The 20,246-nt window shown below is 46.4% G+C and overlaps 1 protein-coding gene across 1 annotated transcript in view; it reads left to right on the top strand.

The window, feature by feature from the left end:
- Nucleotides 1-14,969: 14,969 nt before the first annotated feature.
- Nucleotides 14,970-20,246, top strand: part of FNDC1 (fibronectin type III domain containing 1) — a 63,008-nt gene continuing 57,731 nt past the window's right edge. Inside the window, exon 1 of the mRNA XM_041424037.1 lies at nt 14,970-15,039. Within this exon, the coding sequence (XP_041279971.1) occupies nt 14,970-15,039 (70 nt within the window). The remainder of the gene's footprint in view (nt 15,040-20,246) is intronic.

Raw genomic sequence — 20,246 nt, 5'->3', positions numbered from 1 at the left:
AACAGCGTTTCCAGCGGCTGCAGTTGTTAATGCTGCTGAGCTGTCCTTTCTCTTGATCTGGAAGTGGCGAGCTTTAGCCACACCACAAGCTCCAAGCTCCCCCCTGTGGCACCACAAATTTTATTGTGCAAGGAACACACTTTGCTTTGAGGAATTCGTAAGCAAGACCTCTGAACTTTGAGAAAGTACTTGAGCCTATGCTGGAATGATTTGGATACAGCCCATCCTCCTGAGCAGACCTCTGCATCAGGGCAGGTGATCCCAGGGATTTGCTTGTGCAGCTGGGTCTAGCTTAAGTTCCTTTGAGTAGAGGTGAGGTGACAGACCAGGGAAGCGAGTGAAGGAGGGTGTGTGCCACATCATTATTTAATTGTATTTTCTTTTTAAACAGTGAAGTCTTGTAGACCTTCAAGCCTTAATTTGATTTCCTCTACCATGATTGAATCCACTGGATTTGTTTCGTTTCTTTCCCCACACAAGTGAGAACAAAACCAGGTCACTCATCTTTCACAGCCCTTCTCCTGTTAGAAATATTCTAAATAGTGCACTTTGTGTTCAGCTATATCTAAGAGAAAAGTAATTTACTGGCGAAAAATAGACACTCACCTGATCATCACTACCTGCTGCCTTCTCCCAGTAAAAGGGGAGCAGTTCTTGGGCTGAGAGATGGCAGTCATCCTGTGTGAAGAGAAGTGTATTTCATTTGATGTTTTCTTTCGCTGTGTGAGGGTAGCACAGGGTGCCATACATTTTATGTTCTGTTTCATAGCACCTTCTCTTGACAGCAGTGGATGTGGAACTTTGAAAGCCAGATTATGGACAGAAGTAAAATGTAATGATCCAATCCATGGTCTTCCTAAGATATGGTGGCCAGCTGTTTCCATTTGTGCTGACAGATCTTCATGCCTCATTTTACACAGAAAGTAGACTTGGCTATTATAGATCATTAGAGCATTTCCCTTAAAGAGAGGAATTTTCAGTTTCTCTCCAATAGGACTAATAGATGAAAGTGTTACCATATTCTTATAAACTTTATTCTTGGTTTTGGTGAGTGACTTTAAAATTTCTGAAACAACATAGGTGAATTTACAATAAGAGAATAGGATCTTGCTGTCTTTCCATCTGGCTCTTCCTTTCAACCTCTTTCACTGGGGTTATTCGGGAACATTTCTCATCTCTAGTTCCATCAGGACTAGAACAGTGTCTTGTTAAGTTTGAGCTGCTAGGTATTAAAGACTTTGAAAAATTGTGCCAAAAGGAGCTGGAACTCTCTTCCATCTTTATTTATGGCTATACATAAATTACAGATTATGATTCTGTAGCTTGCCTTACTTCAGAGACGCTTCACTGTGGCTAACAGTAGTTGCTGTAGTTAAGTTGGGAAAAAAGATACTGATGTGATTTTGGCTTGATGTGGTACCTCTAGGTCAGGTTTTAAAATCTGTGCCTGAGTTTCTTCAGTAACTTTAAGGGATTTCAGAAATGGATGCTTGGTCCTCTTGGTTAGGACAAAGTAGTGAGAAGCCTCTTTTCAGAGGGTGCTTTTAAACTGAAAAGCACCTTCTTGGGCCATTGCCCTGTTTCTTCCTGTTCTCTCACAAATTTCTAGAGCCATCCCATGATCCAACCTGTGGTTATGATCAGACTGGTTTTGATTTATGTGTGCTCACTGCCACTATTGAGAAGAGAGAGAAAAATGCTTAAAATATAAAGTCTATTTTATAGCATGACAATTTATATCAAGTGAAGAAAATGGAATTCAACATGATAAAACTACTTGATGCCTTTTAAAAAACCACTATGATGCTTTTTTAAACTATTTTTTCCAACACTTTGTTGAAGATCAGTGGATTTTCCTGAAGAGTCAGGCATTTTTCTGTTTTAGTAGTATTGTCTTGAAAACTCCTGTTTTAACTTGATTTGGAGCGTTGTCTCTCCCTGCACTTTAGCCATTCACCAGAAGGTGGGGCTTAAGGTATTGTCAGTGAGCTAGAACTGAAGGAATGTCACAAAATCCTTTGGATTGGAGAGTTTGGAATGTGTATTATCTCCTCCCTATTTTGCAGAGGAAATCCTGGATCAGCATGACAGCTCCTCAGGCCATAGCACCTCGCACTCAGGAATCTTATTGGTCCCAGACTGTCTGGTACCAGCACAATCTAATGAAGCCAAAAATATAATCACCTAAGACACATCAAAGAACAGAATCATTGTTCCAAAAATGAGGATCATTGTGTCCCTGGAGATGCTAGTGATGTTCTTTGGGATTACTGGGAAACTAATGAATGGGAGAGAGAGGAATGTTTGCCTCATGTTTCTGCCCCAGTGCCAGCAGGCACCACTGTTACGGAATGATAGAACAGTTTGGGTTGGAAGGGTCCTTAGAGGTATGCAATTCCAGCTCCCATGCCACCTTCCACTAGACCAGGCTGCTCAAAGCCCTGTCCAGCCTGGTCTTGACTTGTGTCCCCATGGGCCAGAAGCTTCTCAGCTTGATTCCTGTGTGGGGGTTTGCAATGCTGGGCTCTACACACCTCTTGGCAATCTTAGGTTCATGTGGGCTCCCAGGGAAGACTCTCTGGCATCCAAACCGCTGCTGCCTTGAGGTGGAGTTCACTTGTCAGCTGCAATCATTGCACTGCAGTAGCAGGAAGCCTTTTGGACAGCAGGGACCCAAACCCCACAGTGCCTCGAGGAGCAGTGTCTCAGATGTTGAACCTGAATCAATTTTCTGTGAGGCTGTGACAGAGCAGCAGGGGTACATAAGGGTGTCTGCAGTGACTTGTGTTACCAGGATGCTGCACACCAATGGGCTGCATGGAAAAGAGCATTCTCCTGGCTTTCTGCTTATATACACAAGTTAAGTCCAGTCTGGATCATGCTAGATCATGTTTAGTAGGTAACTGGAAGCTGGATAGATTTGTCTAGCTGCTTTATGGGTGTACTCAGGATTAGGACTTCATACTGAAGAGTACTTAACTAAAAACATAGCATCTCCTTAGCTTTCCTCAGCTCTAGTTTGGGAGGAAGGATACCTGCCTTCTCTGCATGATGCAGGGAGTGTTTGACTTGTAGCAGCTCTTGTTCATGCTCTTTTATGGATCAGAAAGATACTGTTGGGGTCCAGTTATCTTTGGTGGAAGTTCATGTAGATCCTTTTCCTAGACAATGTGGATGGGATGAGATTTTACCCTTGCCCTTACATGAACTTTTTTCTGAAACTGTGTGACCTGAGTAGCTGCTCTCTGTAGTGGCAACTCATGTCACAGCGCCAGAAATGCCTTTTTTGGGTGAAACCAAAGTTTCACCTAGATCCTGTCTTTGTCAGTGTCCTGTCTTTGGGAATGGCTAAAGGCTGATGCCTAGGGAAGAGGAGAAGAATAGAGCAAATGTATAGCAATATACATTTTGTTCCCTACAGTACTTCTCTGATCAGCAGTGATTTTCAGCTGATGGATTCATTGAACTAGAGATGCTGCCTTTATGTTCAATTGCCCTTTTAGAGACTTGGAACAATTCTAGTGGGCACTTTTCCCAGACCCTGTTAGTCCTGAGGCTAAATTCCCACCACCTCAACTGAGAAGCTGTAATGGACCCGTTGGAAATCACTTCAGTGTTGAATGTAACAGATCCCCTTGGTTAGCCATCTCGGTGCTGACAACACTGATTGGTGAAGGTGTAGTTCCTTCAATTTTACACCCATTCCAATGAATGGTGCAAAATCATTTGCTCAAGGTAGCAAAACCCAAGAGGGGTGGCAAAAATTTTGATCTATTGAACCAGAATGAGTGGTTCAGTGTCCTCATGAAAAAGAAAAATAGTTTTCTGGCTATTTTATTTCAAAACAATAGACTTATCTCTGTTTCAATTACATGTCCTTTTTGAACAGTGAAGATAAGTTCTGCTGTGTATTCAAAACATTAATCTCTTTCCTATCCTGAAAAAAAAATCAATAGGCTCAAAGCACTATTGGCACCTAGCAGTAGCTAACCACAGCTGAGAGTGAGGTTAACAAGGCCAACCCACTTGCTCAGGAAGTTTTTGAGACAAATCTGAAACAGAGTGTTCCTGTCTGGCAACAAAGAATAAATTAAGTGTTTTTCTTAGCTCTTAAAATGCATTTAAATGCCAGCATTCTCATGGGGAAAATTGGTTTCTGAAAAGAATTTGCATCAAAATTATCTTTGTACCCACTTCTTTAGAAAAAGAGTTAATTGTCATTTATTTTCATAATTACTGTGCCAAGTATTCCAAGTATGAGGAAATACTGAATTCTGCATCCAACTTGCAGCAGCAGATTTGCTCCAGACATCCTCATCTCCCTGAAAATTGATGGCTGTTCCCCTTGCAGGGCGGCTTGGACGGCGTGCTGCAGCCCTTACTCTGAGGCAGACCTGCTATAGACCTTGTTTGTTCTGGTGCTGCCAGAGTCCAGCAGGGGTGGTCTGGTTCTTCCAGGTTTCATACAGCAGGAGAAAAGAGATTAACCCTGCCAAGAAATACAGGCAGAAAAAGGAAAGATACGCAAGAGCAAGGCACCAGAGACTGCTGAGAAATTACCATGATGTGGTAAGGCATACCTCTAAGGACCCTTCCAACCCAAACTTTTCAAAGGCCTGTGGAGGTAATCTAGATTACCTGGAAGTATAAATGCAAAGGGAATTAGTTACATTTCATCTCTGTCAGTCTGCTCAGGTGTTCTTGTTCAAAGTGAAGATGACCTGGTTGATGCCATTAAGCCAGTTTCACTGGATTTTTTTTTTTTTTTTTTTTTTTTTAGTTTTCCATGGTGGACACATCACAATACTGTTCTCTTTTCCAAGCTGGGGCTGGAAGAAGGAAGGACAGAAGGAAGAGGAACCGTTCTTCTAAGGGTCAGAAATGAGAGAATTGGGTACCTTGTTAAAGAGATGAGGCTTGAGCAGATGTCAGCCCTTCAGAGCAATTTGTCACTTGCAGAAAATCATCACAGGAGAAAGCAAGGCAATATCAAAGGCTGAAGGATGACAGAGGCTGAGAATGGTCACCTAGGGAAGGTCTGAAAGGTAAAAAGACATACCTTTAATGAGGTATAGCCAGTGAGTGCTAGGAAGCAAGAGGACAAAAATAGAATTAAGAAAATGATTTGTAGTAATGTTCTGAAGGAAGTGGGTGCAAGAGAGGACAAAACTGGAAAGGAGAAGGGCTGTGAAAGATGTGAGAAGAAACGACAGATTTTAGGGAGTCTAGGAAGGTAAGAAAGCTGAGACACAGAATCAGTCATCCAGAGGTCGGCATAAGTGAAAGATGATATGCAGGAAAAGGGTGGAGGGGACTTAGAGGAATCTGGTATTGACCAGTCAAACACAGAGGGCAGTGCTCAAGCAGACCAGTGAGGGGGTAGTCCATGGCAAAGGTGAGATCCATTTTAGTGGAATTTCTGTATGAAATACAGATCATACCTGCAGGGCAAATCAAGGAAAGAAAGATGCCCGGTAATCAGACAGGCACCAGTGTGGAGGCGAGAGTTAGTGAGGCTGTGGTTAAAAGGTAATGATGTGAGGGAAAGGTGATGACCTCCAAGTTGTGACCTCCAAAAGAGGTCATCCAAGAGTTATGGCACAGCAGTGTCAGAGAAGTTGGATGAATTGGTAATGATGGGAAGAGGATGAGAAAGAGTAGGAAGGTGTTGGAATTATTGATAATGAGACGAAAAGCCCAGCAACTTCTTTCCACTTTTTTATCCCTGGAATAATTAATTGCTAAGAAAGATGTGGGAAAGAAAAGGAAGAAGTACAGTGACCACGAGAATGAAGAAATGGTGGGATGCTATTTGAGGATAAGGAGGGAAATGTTAATAAAAAGGGAGGAAATATGGTTAGGAAATGGAAAACTGAGGGAAGACAAAACAGTAGTGCTGGAGAGGATAGGGAGGCAGGTGCAATTGGAAAAGACCTTTTGAAAATGCTACTTGGACTCCAGGGTTCTTACTGTTCTGAACAGAAGGGGAGGAAAATGCAGGTCCCTGTGACTCGGAGGTGACTCTGGCAGCTGCAGTGTGCTCAAACCACTGCTAGTTCTTCCTGTGACAGGCTGAGTTCCTTCTCCCTGAATCCCAACAGCCCATAATCCACAGTCCCATGCCACATGTCTCAAATAAAAGTACATTGTCCCTGAAGTAGAGAGACAACTTCATCAATGCAAAGCTTAATGATAGAACACCCTGAAAGACAGAAATACCCCAGAAGAGCTTTGCCCTCTGCTGTGTTTCCAAACTGGTCGTTCAAGTATGCAGAGCCACCATGCTTTGAAAAAACTTTTCTTCTGAGGCAACAGCAAGAGAGCTGTGCAAGAGAGCATGGTAGTGTCACGTTCAACAGAGCATCCTTCATGCCTGGGGCACGGGCACAGCTGCCCTGTGTTGGTAGTGTCTTCCCGCCCCATTGGGCAGCCCCAGGTGTGCCCAGAGGCAATTCTGCCCTCTGAGCTGCCCCTGTGAGATCAGCCAGGCAACACTGGGCTACTCTGGGGGCATCCATCTCAGGGAAACCTTCAGATGACAAGTCCTAAGAGCCAAATATCAATAGTGCCTGCTGCTGAGTTCAGGAGCAGGAGCAGCCGGCTCTTGTAGGGTGGCAGCCACGGCTGCACATGGATCTGGCCTTCCTCCTGGCCCTGGTGACAGGAAGACCATTCATGAAGAAATCAGGCACAACCCTTCAATGTTTTGAGGATCTGCTTATGCAATGGCAGCATTGTTTCCAGTCACCAGGCTGACATGAAGATTTAGGCAATGGAGCTGCTCAGCAGGAGGGCCCTTTCTGAAGAAGAGGAAGCACAAATATCTCAGTGCTGCTGGAGGCTTGCTTGGAGTGTGTGAGAAACCTGTGGGGCTTTGGCTAATTCCTATATGCAAAATGAGCAGGAGGGAGGATGCCTTGGCCAGGATTCCCCTTTAAAGATGGGCTTAAATAGCCTGCTCTGTGCATGGGCCAGAGAATTTAATAGGTCTGAGTGATACTTTATGCTCATCAGGCAGCATTTTGTAAAGCTCCTTGAGAAACCCTGACTTGAAAATTGGAGGCGGGGGGGAGAGTGGGATGGTGAATAATATTTTGGGGATGAGTTCTTGACCTCAGAAAGTTAATTTATTCTTCTTTTCTATTTAATTAATGAAAAATCATGTTTGTTCCACACTTTTAAAATTATCTGTTCAAGATCTGGAATCACAAGTATTTTGAGTCTACGCAAGTAACCCTAAAGGTTGAAAATCCTTTATCTTTCTTCCAAATATCAGTAGATACACCCACAGTTAATTTCAGGTTTTAAATACCACAGATGCAAAGTCACCTCACTCTGCAGATCACCATCTGCACTTTACCATGTTGTCAGGGTACTGTTACTGAGGGATAATGTGACCTCAGCGATGTGACTGACAGTAAATTCATAGGGTCATGCTGTGTAGCAACTGGAAGAATTAGTCTTGACTAGTGAGATGCCTCTCTGCCTTGTAGCTGTCAAAATCAAACACTAGTTTGAAATTCATTGCACTGGGTGCCTGCCAGAAAATGCAGTTCAATGCAGTTTATTTGAATTCCAAGTACCCTGAGTAGGGCTGAAGCTGGAGTAAACAATATCCCTAAAAAACCACTGTGAGGGCAAGGCAGTTATAGTCATTAAGGAAACAGTAAGCCTAAGCTGTGACCAATCCTAGTTATTTTCTTGCCAAATAGAGCCGTAACAATAGCCTTCTCTTTTAACAGAAGGATCTCAGAGAACAAATATCCTCTACTGCTGTAAAATTACAGTTGTCTTCTCACTCCTAAGTTTCCAGGAACATGAGTTTCATGGAGCCCATCAGGATGGGCTGTCACTAACTCCTAGTGGTGGGGCAAGGGGAGTGTTAGGGCAAACAAGCTTGGACAACTTTGTAAGTCAGTGGAGTTTATAAGGGCCCAGCAGACATTTATTGGTTGGGAGATGAGTCCTCTACTGCTCTCACATTCACAAAGAACATCCTCTCAGAATCCTGTGACTGCTCACCTCTGTCCTCACAGGACCAGAGCTCCCCATCTCTGTCTCCATCCCCATCCTAGTCACCCTCCCTGTGCCAGCAGCCCATGAGTGTCCCTGCAATCACTGCTCTGAGCTGCTGGCCATGGTCTCATCAGACAAAGAGGAGCAGTAAGGATAACCCCTCCTGGACTATGTCCTTAATGCTCCTAGTTTCTGTCAGAGTAGCTGACTGCTGTAGGAATTAAGGAGAGGAAGGTGAAAATGGGGGTCTAGAAGTCCTAAACTCTTCATCACACAGACAGGCTGTGCTGTAGGGCCTGTCCATGCAACTCAGATGGCCTCTACCCCCTGAAGTTGTCACAAAAATCTTGCTTATTTTGGCAAAATGGCAAAATTTTTTTTGTAGAGGCTCAAATTCACCAAGTCTCTACTGGAAGCTGTTTTCCCCTATGTCTCAAAGTTACCACCATCTGCAATGTGGGCGGTACAAGCACCATGCGGGAATGGCAGCTTAGAATCCCTCCATGTGCCTTTCCAGTTCAGTGCTCTTTTACTGTGGAGGGCTCAGTGCAGAGGGATGAGGCATTTTTCCTGTTTTAGAAGCAGCCACAATCATGTTTTATTTGGAAGAACCCATAGTAAGAGTGGCCAAACTGACACACCTTTTATTAGACTGCTGCTTGCCATGATGAAGCTTTCGGGACTCGACACTTCATTGTGCTGAGTGAGCTTTAGCAGCTGAAATGGCCTTGAACCTGGACAGACAGTGTTGCATCTCTGATGGCGCCCATCATCAAAGCCTGTGTCAATCAGTCTCTTTCCTGACAGTTCCAGGGTGTGAAAACTGATATCCAGACATCACACTGGCAGAGATCCTCTACCACTGGGGATTGCATGCTTTAGGCAGTCAACAGCACCCAGGTTTGACATGCTGCTGGACTTGGGTTTTGTGACACCAGGCAGGAACACAGGGAACTTGTTCCTGAGGCTTTAAATACAAATTTTGCAAAGACTTTCATAAGTAGCACTTATATTCTGCTATTTTAATGCTGACTAGTTGCGGTGTTGAAAGGTGTTTGGCAAGGCAGCAATGGCTGAGTTATATCAACTCAGTCTCACCAAGAGATGAGGAATAGGGGATCATGACATGGCATTATTACATTCACTGTTCTGACTAAACTGCATGGTAGATTAACACAGCTCTCTCCATATGCATAAACACTCAAAGGAAAATATTAATTTACTCCAGAAGCTGAAGCAATTGAATGGAGAGGTGCAGCATTACTGCCACCCTCTATTGTGGTATGTGACAAGGGGTGGGAGAATTACAGGCATGGCTTCTGTGAGAAGCTGCTAAAAGCTTCCCCATGTCTGATAGAGCCAATGCCAGCCAGCTCAAGAACAGATTTGCCAGTGGTCAAGGTTGAACCCATGAGTAACAGTGGCAGCATCTCTGGGATGACGTCTTTAAGAAAAATTGCAGAACAGCAACTTCAGCCAGAGAAATGAGAATATATGAGAGAAACAGCTCTGCAGGCACCGAGGTTAGTGAAGGAGCAGAAGGAGAAGGTACCAAGTACCCGAGCACAGGTTCCCCTGAAGCTCCTGGTGAAGACCCCTTGGGAAGCATGCACTGAAGCAGGCTCCTGGAAGAAACTGTGGACCCATGGGGAGAGAGAGGAGCTCACAGTGGAGCAGGTTTGCTGGCAGGACTTGTGACCCATCCCCAGAACATTGGAGTAGTCTTCCTGAAGGACTGTGTCCTGTGGAGGGGACCCACACTGGAGCAATTCATGCAGCTTGTGGGTAGAACTCACACTGGAGAAGTTAATGGAAGAGTGTCTCCTGGGGGAGAAACCCCACACTGGAGCAGAGGAGGAGTGTGACAAGTCCTTCTCTTAAGAGGAAGAAGCAGCAGAGATAACGTGCTGAACTGACCACAGTTTCATTTCCTGTGTCCCTGTGCTGCAGTGGGGGAGGAAGTAGAGAAAAGCTAAGTAAAGTAACCTGGTAAAGAAGACAGGGATAGAGGGGAGATGTTTATTTCTCATTACCCTACTCTGATTTCATTTGTAATAAACAAATTAATTTTCCCAAGTCAAGCCTATTTGCCCATGACTGTCATTGTTGAGTGATCTCTCCCTACTCTCATCGCAACCTGTGAGCCTTTTACTATGTTTTCTGTCCCCCATCCAGCTGAGGAGGAGAGTGATAGAGTCGCTTTAGTGGGCACCTGGCATTCAGGAGGAGCTGCTAAAATGGAGCTCAACAGAAGCAGTGCTGGGCACTTTGTTCATAAAAGTCATAAAATCAGAAAATAATTTAGTTTAGAAAAGACCCTTAAAATCATTGAGTTCAACCAAAGCCGATGATCTTAACACCGAACACTGAGCACTGACATTGCTATAGAAGAATAGCATGGAAAATACATGTTTTCAGACATAACACAAGAAAAAAGGCGTGCCAGCTCTACAGCTGCCTAAAAAACTTTAGTTACTCCTTGTTTGTTTGAAGCATTTTTTAATGACATAATCTCCTCTTCTTTAGTTTTTGTTTCAATGAGTCTAGCAGATGGGCATAAAAGAATTCTGATTCCACTGACATTCATCTGGCAATTTCATTTAACTTAAGCAGGTTTTCATTTTCTTCTGGCAGGTTTTTTTTGGAATGTCTACCTAGAAGCTGGATTGGGTAAATACCCACATATCTTCAAGAACACATGCCTAAACCATTTTGTTATTATAAAACCAGAAAGCTGTCTTTTGGTTTAAGTGGGAGGTTTAGCAAAACATATACATGTAAATAATTAACAAATACATTAAAGAATCTGTTTCCAGGCAAGTAAACCAGAACAAAAGACAAAATTCAGCAAATAAATTATTGGCTACTTGTGATTTGCCCATAACAAGTATATCTTCTACACTGTCTTCTTTTTTAAAAATGAGCATTTATTTTACATGATGCAGCTATTTGTGCTTCTACCAACCTGTAGCTCACACTGAAATAGGCAACCTGCAAGGAAAAGGAGTGGCTACCAGGTGCATGTAGTTTTACTTTGCTGGAAGGTATTTCCTGTCTCTTCTTCAGTCTCTTTTCTCTCCATTAGTGGCCTTCAATAGAATTGTACACTTCAACTCAAAATAATTACATTTTTAACATGCTTAAAACTATTTATGTTAATTTTGGAGTAAAATGCACACTTAGGCTTATGCATTTCAATATTCCTAGGATTTTGTGTAGGTTTATTGTTAAAGCAGATGCAAAACTTTTACAAAAGAAGGGTCTCAGATAGTTTAAACAAAATTGCGTGAAATGGTGGTTGCCGTTAGAGTAAGTGGTCAGAAACTTCTTGGCAGTGTTTAATGTGGCATTCCTCCTTTCTCATACATAAATAAAGCAAATGTCACTGGAATTTAATAAAAGGCTGCTATGTTTTCACTTGGATCTGAAACTGTGATTGTAGATTGAGTAGAAGACACTCCACAGCAGATGTGGCTTTAGCTGTTGGGGGCTGAGCTATGCTTGTATTGTAGCCCATGCTGCCATACCTGGGCTCATGCTGGGGCTGAATCCTGCTTCCTTGTATCCAAGTGAGCTGCAGCCAGTGCTATGGAGAATTACAGGGGAGAGAAACTCTCTGTACAGAGCCCTTGAAATTGCTTATAAGTATCTTCCAATTTGGCTTACTGAATTTCTTCCTTTATATGTCTCTGCCTGCCTGTGTCTTCCATTTGTAAACCTGCCCCTACAAACCATCGGGAGTACCATTTTTATCTCACAGCCTGCAGCTCTCTTCCTTTGCATCAATGACAAACATTCTTGAAGTCAAGAGTCAGTAAGTTTGTCCACCAAATGCAAAAAGCTGCTCCATTAGCTGGTATAAATAAAAGAGCTCCACCAAAAATGAAAGGAGGTGAGGCAAGAAGCTCTGCTAGACTAAGCCAGCTGAAGACCTGTTTCAATGGGTTTTCTAGAAATCCTGAAAACAAACTGCTGGTGCACTGCATTTTCTCTGCTCAGGATTTTCCAGCATATAATGAGTATTTGTCTGGCCTCACATGGCTTCAAGAGAAACATTTGCATAAACAAGAGAGAAAGAATCAGCAATCCCAAATATCCCTTGTCTTGGTTTAAAGTATAATTTGATCTTAAATGTTACACTAATATCTACTAATACACTAATTAGCTGGGCTAATTACAGAAAATTCATGTCCTGCAAAGAAACAAATTTCACATTGCAATAGGAACAAGTCCATACTCACTGCAGTATGGTATCTTGGTTGTTTCCTGAGTAATCCACATTCTCAATGGAATTCTGTCTTTTAAATGAAAAACCTCCAAGACCACACAGCCTATACAGGTGAGCATAGTGGATAGTTTCATCCAGACAGATGGATGATGAACATGCACCCCTGCATGTTCAACCCTCTGTCTCTCCTAGATGCACTTGCATAGACCAAGCAATGAAGAAACAACTGAGGAAAACAAAACCCTTTCCAGATTTGTGTACTCTGCAAAGATTCACCCTCTCCAATACACTTATATACCGTTTCCCTCCAGTTAGTAAGTGCCATGGTTTTTCCCTTTCCAGAGCTGTGATTTAAAAAGCAGCAAGTGAGTTTGAGCCTACTGAGTAATGTCAGAATCCATGGGGGATCCCTCTGCCACCCATGACCAGCTGGGGGTTGAGAGGGGCTGTGTGGGTGCTGGAGGGGCATGCTGAGGCTGTTCCTCCTGCCTTGCCAAGTACCATTTTCTCTTAGGGCAAGCTCAGACATCCTTGTCCGGGAGTGCTGGCACAGTCACATTGTTCTACTATCTACATCCACTGAAATTCCCAAATGCCTGCCATGTACAATGATACCTTCCTCACACAGAACAGCTCTTGCTGCAGATAACAGGCAGGATTTGGATTTCTGCAATGCTGAGATCCCTGACTCTAATAGATACTCTTTACCCAGGTTTACTTCCTAAAACTTTGGATCTGAATATCCAGATCTCTCAGTGTGGTTGTTTTTGGTTTTTTTCTCTAGCTGTCATGCTTTGCTAGTGAAGTGTGCTTTCTCTCAGAAGCAGCTGGTGTCCCATTTGAGAATTGCATGTCTTTAACCATTCAGTGTTCAAGTTAGTCCTTGACTCATAATCCAGAAAGGGCCTTTCAAAGCTGCACTTTGGCATTCCATTCCTCACAATATGACTGATGCTATTGCACTGGGAACCACATCCTTGAGAATGGCACTTAGGAAGGAGAGAAGCAAAGCTGAAAGGAGATAATGAAGCTGTGATGCTCAAGCAGGAGGGATACAGCGTTCAGAGCAATGAGGGGTACAGTGACCAATGATGCCTGGTGTGATGCAAAGCCAGGAGGCTGCAATGGACAGCAATCTACTAAAAATGTGGTATTACAGATGTGCCTTAACTCGAGCTTCCTGAAACCCTGTCATCTAGAGACTCCTTCTATTTGCTATGCTGCTTGGTTTTTAAAAGCCTCTCCCAGGCTGTAGCAATCAAGTTCTAGGAGGAAATATTCCAGGAGTGGTGAAAGACAGCCTTCTGGAGATGCCCACAACTCAGGACTCCCTTCGCTTTTCCCAGCATGGCTTCCTGATTCAGTTCTGGACTACAGTCCCTACTTTGTGCATGGCTGCTCCAGTCTCAACTTGCTCCCAGGCTTCCTTACAGAGCGCACCTTGCAATGAAACGAAACCCAGGTGTAGTTCTGCAGGAGGCTGCCCCATACCCAGTGTGGTTAAGCAGCTGCCAGGTTTGGCGCCCTATGTCCCACAGAGCTCTCCAACACCATCCCACTGTAACATCACAGGGTATGTAGCCTACAGTGTTCTGCTGTGAACACGCATTCAGCTCATCAGTTAACACTGATGCTGCAAACTATGAAAATGCACATATGTGAGATGCAGGGCACAAAGGAATACTGTGTATTCACTGATGCCAGTGAGGACCTGGCCAGTATGCCCCTGTGGGCTGTGGGACCCCGAGCAGCTTGGCTAGGAGGGCCAGAGTGGTGAGTAGGGCTGGAGTCCCAGAAGCAGTTATGTCCAGCAGCAGAGATGTAGCCTGAGATTTTGGAGCTGCTCTCTGCCTGTCCTCCATGCACTCAGCCATGGAGCTGTGTGGCAGCATGCCAAAGCCAGTGTCGGGGCAGGAGCAGGTGTGGAGCCAGATTCCTGTGCAAACCCTGCCCCTGTTACTTACCTTCCTTTGATTTGTACTTTTTTTTGTTTGGTTTGTTTGTTTCTTTGTTTTTCCAAAAAAATATGGTGCTTATTTTCCCCAGTATCTTTTGTCTCACTTCATAGCAGGCAAGAACTTTTATGCCCATTTAGTTTTGTTTTGATTTTATTTTTGCTTAGTTTCCACAGCAGAGGACCCATTATTAATTGTTACAGAAATATCCTTCAGCAATGCAGCAAAAAGTAGATGGGGGATGTGGGCTGGAGGGTTGCAGGAAGAGCCAGACAAGTCGGACTGCAAAGTGCCCTGTGGATTTAACAGTGCATCTCTCCAGTGCAAGGCTACTGAGGCAAAAAACCCGGCCCGATATGGGATGGAAGTTCGGAAAGAACACAAGATGATGTGAAGAAGACAACCCGGTATAGAAAGTTCTGTATAGCGAACCCGGTCCCACGAAGGACTGAATACCCACCCCAGCTGGGAGGGCACAGTGCCACAAGGGGAGAAGACAGATACCTACACGAGGGTGCCGGTTACACCCGTGCGCCAGCTGAAATTCCCCTGGGTGCCGAGGGGCAGGCTCGGAGCACGTCGTCTCCTTGGGGAGGCGCTTCCCGAAGGATCCAGGTGCGCTCACGCCAAGGCAGGGGATGCTGCGGGCACTGGCCGCCGGGGCGGGCCGGGCCGCGGGGGGCGGAGGGCTGTCTCCCGCCTCCGCGGGGCCGCCCCGCTGCAGTGTCCCGGCAGCCCGGGAGGAGGAGACGGCGGGGCGCGCAGGCCCCATGGCGGGGCCCGCCGCCCCCTGGGCCGCCCTGCTGCTCCTGGCCGCCCTGCTGCCCGCCGCCCTGCCAGGTACGCCGTCCCACGCGTGTCGCTGTCCGGCGGCGTGGGCAGGGAGGTGCCGCGGGCGGGGGTTCAGGGGCGACGCGGTGCTTGGGGATGCCCAGCGGTGCCGCTCTCTGCCCCGCCCGGCACGGGGCAAGCGCCGCGGCGGCACCGCGGAGACACCCGGCCGAGCCGGCCCCTCCCTGCCCCGGCGCAGGCACCTGCCGCTGTCCCTGCGTGTGCGGGCCCCTCGGCCGGTGCCCCCCGGGCAGGAAGGGGAGCTGCAGAGCCGGGCAGCCTCGGCACCGAGGGTCACCCGGCTCTCGGAGAGCACCGAGGGTTACTCGGGACCCTCCGTGGGTTAGCCCGCTGCGGCTCTGCCGCGTTTCGGGCAGCTCCGGAGCGCAGGGCTGCAGCCCGCAAGGACGCTCATGGCCAGACGCGAGCAGATAGTACCGGAGGGTGACAGCCTTCCGCTTGCCTTCAGCCCGCGGATGCCTTTTCCCCCCTGGAACCTCGTGGTTCCATCGTCCTGTCTTGGGCTCTGTGAGGAGCCCCGCTCGCTCGGTTAGTGGCACTGACGCTGGGCAGCCCAGCGCTGCATCTCTCCGGGACGCCAGAGAGATCTCTCTTCTCTTCTCTTCGTTCCCGCCGCCGGAGTCCTGTGGATCGCACCCCGTATCAGCCTGGGCGAGGCTGGCGCTGCTGTCAGAGCTCCCCGGGCCCGCCGGATCAGGTTTAAGCTGCTCTGGAGGTGGCGTTGTGGGAGGCAGCGGCAGATCTGCCCTGTCCTTTCCCTTGAGGAAGCAGTGTGCGATCACTGCAGCCCCCGCGGCACTTTTTGCACCGCAGACAATGCTGAACCGAATCTCCTCAGCTTGTGGCCACAAGGTCTGCACCAGAGTACGGCTAAAGACAGGGTATAGACACACATGCGGAGGCATTTCAGCGCCAGAATGTATCTGTTGGGGTTACAGTAGCCAGAGCGACACAGGGCACTTGCCCCCAGGCTCCGGATGTGCTGGCTGTCCCATCTCCAGCCCCGTGCTGTAGTCGCAGAGGAGCCATCCAAGGACGATAGCATCCTCCCCAGCTCTCCTGCAGCTCTGGGCTGTGCGGCGGAGCCCGGGACTTCATGTCGCCCGTGGCTCCTGTTGAGTTTTAGCGGTCAGCTAAACATCCGGAATGGCATGATCTGCTTAACCGGGAACTGTGGTCTCTCTGCAACTTGCTGTCACCGTCTGGGTTAAGCGTGGGGTCACACTCCTGGAAGCGGTTTTATAATAGTGCTCCCTTATGGCAGTGGTAAATGGAGGGGGAACTAGATCTCTGGGGCTGCCTGCTGGAAAGTGAGAGGAGGAGGGAAGGGAAGGGAGTGGGGGAGTTTTTGTTCTGCTGGTGAGGGAAACATCGTGAGAAATGTCATAGCCTCTGAGAAAAAGTGTTAGCTGTTGAGTGCATGCAGGCTCTTGCTTCACTGACTGTCTCAAGCGATTCTTGGAGATTCTGATACTTCACTAAAAATTTTGCATGTAATATCCATATAGTCTTTCCTTGTTTGCAGTCCCACACCAATGTGCTGTAAAAATTAGGCCAATTTCTGAACAAACCCAAATGTGTTGGCATAGTGCTGCACAGAGCTCTGCGTGCTTCCCAGCTATGGAACTCTGGAGCACACCAAAACCTGCTGGAGTGGGAATACTGCACTGTTAACCCCAGAGTGGCTGGACAGGACTTGATGTGGGCTGCATGTGTACTCCCTGTCCTTGTTGGTGTGCTGGCCACATTGAGTGGACACCACTTTCATTCTCCAGTCTAGAGAGTAGTTTATAAGCTACTAAACACAGGCTGTGTCCTGAGCAAGTGCAGTCTTGGGCAGGAGGGCTGATGGGTTCTGGAGTTCTTTCTCAGGGGTAAAAGCCATTGCTGAGCATTTTTGCTGCCCTTGGTCCTGCTTTCTCACACTCTAGCTGTGTTTGAACTGGTCCTGCTGACCACCTTTACTGCTCTGTCTAGAGGACCTGTCCCAAACCCACTCTGCACTTTGGAGCCTTTGTCCAAGTGCCATGTCAATGAGACAGGGAGGCTGCCTTGGCTCAGCAGATAGGCTCCAGTGAAGTGAAAAAGCCCTTCAATTTTTGTCTGTGGAAAGAAAAGAAAAGAAAGATTTTTTTCCCCAGTAAGGGTCTGGCATTGGGCTGATGCTGTCACCGACTGTGTTCTGTGTATCAAAATAGAAAGTCAGTGTGGGGCCTGTGCCCAGGGTTGTTGTGGCAGTCCTCTGGCCAAAAAAGCGTAAGAGAAGGGTGTTGTGCTGGAGCCAACTCGGGGCAGATCCCATTTGTGTATTGCCAAAAGAGATTTGTTGCTTGCTGCCAGATCCCATATGTGGAAGAATGGATGCTGACTACAGAAAACAGTAGTCACCCACCCACCTTATTAGTTTAGACAAACGGTATTCAGGAACCACCTGCGGCCAGTGGGGGAAATTTGGGAGAAACATTAAGAAGAGGCTATGCTCAGAGCAAGAGCCTTTCTGACAGCAGCAGTAGCTCTCATTTTCCTTCCTTGTCTAGACTGTCTGACACAAACAGAGAAAGCAGAAGGGTCTCCAAGGGAATTTTCCACTTCATTTAGCTCTGAGGAATGTATCTTCTCGGTTACTTAGGACAGTGCTGTAATGGTCTTAACTGTATAGCTCCGTACCAGCCTCTGGGTGTGTCAGATGTATGAAAGCTCCTGTGCCATCCAAGTCTGTGATTCCAGCTCTTCAGACAGCACATGGACTGATTTTGGCTGGATGTGTGGTTAAGAAGATGCTTGCAGAAGCTGATCTATACAGAAAGAAATTAGAAGGGGGGGCTGAGTCGATGATGCAGCAAGACAAAGACACGCCAGCAGGGGGAATGGGATTTTGTGTCTGTGATCCAGTGTCTTGAGTGAGCATTCAATTGCCCAAAAATATAGCTCAGATATATTCAGTGATCATATTTCCTATGCAGGACACCAAAAAGTGACTTCTAAGTCCTTCTAAGTGACTTTGGTGTCCTGCATAGTCCACTTAGGTTGGACTTTATATCTGCTTCACATTGTATGCAGCTGTCTGCAGGTGGGCTGTTGTCTTCACATGAAGGAAGCATAGCAGTATTTCTACCAGGTGCAGTTTCTGGTGCGTGTCTAGGACCCATGGTTTCTCTAGCTGGGAGTTATGTAACACATCTCTGTCTGTCACTGAGGAAGTGCTCAGGAATGTGGCTAAGTTGGCACTGGGATGTGCTGGCACCAGGCATTAGGTCTCTTAAATTTATGCTGTTGCAGCTCAAGCATAATCAGGACTGGAACCTCTTCCTAACCAAAGACCTCTAGATTGAACCTGTGTTTAGTAGCTTGGGTGTGATCCCAAATATGCAAAAAGCTGCAGCCAAATCAACACTTTTCCCCCCCTGCTTAGTTCTGAAGTGTCAGAATCTGCTTATCTTTTTGAACTTGAGTTACCTGTTTTCATAAATTAGTATTCCTTTACTCCCCCTTTCACCTGCCCAAGTGAACCACAGCTAGGTATGCTATGCATGTAGGAACAACAAATTTACCTTTTGTTGTGCTTTCTGCTGGGAAAGAAGAGGGGGCATGGATGGTAGGCATGTCTCCCACAGACTGCTAATGCACTAAGCAGGAGAAGTGGTCACTTCCCCAGAGGACATGGTGTGGACATTGATGTGCCTTCCTCTTGGGAAACCCCTTGCTGCTATTTTCTCCCCCAAGCTGCAGGTGTACCACACTTTTGTGCAGCCTTGAGAGGGTTCCCCAAGCCCAGCAGACTCTGTACTGATCCTTCAGGCAGGTGCCAACACTCCCTGTTGTCTTTTCTACCCCTGCAATTGCCACGTGTAATTTCTCTTTTACAGCTCCCTAAAGCAGCAACACTGTCACTGGTGTGCTGCACTGCAGGATTGTTTTTATTCCTTTGAATGCACATGAAATTTAATTAACTTGCAACTATGAGTGTTTTCTTTATTCCTCAAGATGAGAAAGGTGGCTTCACCTCGCAGCCAGTGCCCCTGCCCAGCACAAGAGGGAGGGATGAACTGCTGGGTTGTGAGGCAGTGAAATCCAGAGAAGAGCAGCAGATACTGAAGCTGGGAAGATCCTTTCCTCCTGTCTCTTGAGAAGCCCAAGTATTTTACTTCCATGTGCGTTGAGAACTTGCATTTTGGCTATGTTTGCACTAACATCATAGCCCCTGAGGAGTGGTAATGGCTTGCATTTTCAGGTCAGTAGAGGAGTGATGGGTGTCTTGAAGAAATGTGAGGTTGTCTAAAAGATCCTTTGTTGTGCATGACCCAGTAGAAAGCCTTTGAAATCGTGTTTGCATTTTCTTATATGTGTTTGCTATACTGCTGCTTTTTCCTGATGTGCTGTTGGCTGCAAAACCTACAGTCTGCGTTGAATGTTCACAAACTGAAGTGCCAAAATAAGCACTGCCAAGATCAAGACAGTGGCTTAAATTGCACAAGATTTAAAGTAAACCAAGAACTGCTGAGTTCTTCTGCTTTGCTGTCTGTTCTCTGAGTCTCGGGACACACGTTTCTTAATTTCCTCCACACCCTGGGTGCCTAGGGATTTAGAACGGTGGTGTGGTTTAGTCCTGTGTCTCCACTGCTTGCCTCTTACTAAAGAGGCATTTAGACCAGCGGGATTTTGCACTGCCCTTGTACCTGGCTAGACTGAGTATGCACACTCTGATCCTAGCTCTCACATTTATTCTTACTTGAGGCACCAGCAGTTTTTGCCTGCAGCACCTCTGTGGTTGGATTCATTTCCTTTGGGGGTGTACAAACACCTGGAAAGTGTCTGTTTTCCCTGGTTCCTCTTTAAACTTAAGACAAGCTTGTAATGAAAAATAACTTTTTCCACTGTGTTCCACATGGTTGAGTGCTTAACTGCTGTACCAGTAGCAGAGCTAACAAGAGCAACATCAAACAGTGTTTACACAGCGTCCCCTTCATTGCCTGGTCTTGATTTGCCTGAGGAGATGAGAGCTTGTGCTGACAGCAAAACCTGTGCAGGCTGCTGAGCTCCCTCTGCCTCCTCCCTGCTGGATGGGACCTGGTACCCACCTCTCTCCAGACCGCTTGTCCTGTGTCCTGCCCTCCTGAGACACATGGCTGCTGGGTCATGTAGCTCTGGATATGGCAAATCCTCCTCCCCAGTTCCCTGGAACTGCTGTCTGGGAT

This window comes from Onychostruthus taczanowskii, unplaced genomic scaffold, assembly GCF_017590055.1.
Source record: "Onychostruthus taczanowskii isolate IOZ18803 unplaced genomic scaffold, ASM1759005v1 scaffold8, whole genome shotgun sequence".
Lineage (NCBI taxonomy): Eukaryota > Metazoa > Chordata > Aves > Passeriformes > Passeridae > Onychostruthus > Onychostruthus taczanowskii.
Note: the sequence above shows the minus strand (reverse complement) of the source record. Positions and strands in the feature narration are given on the sequence as shown.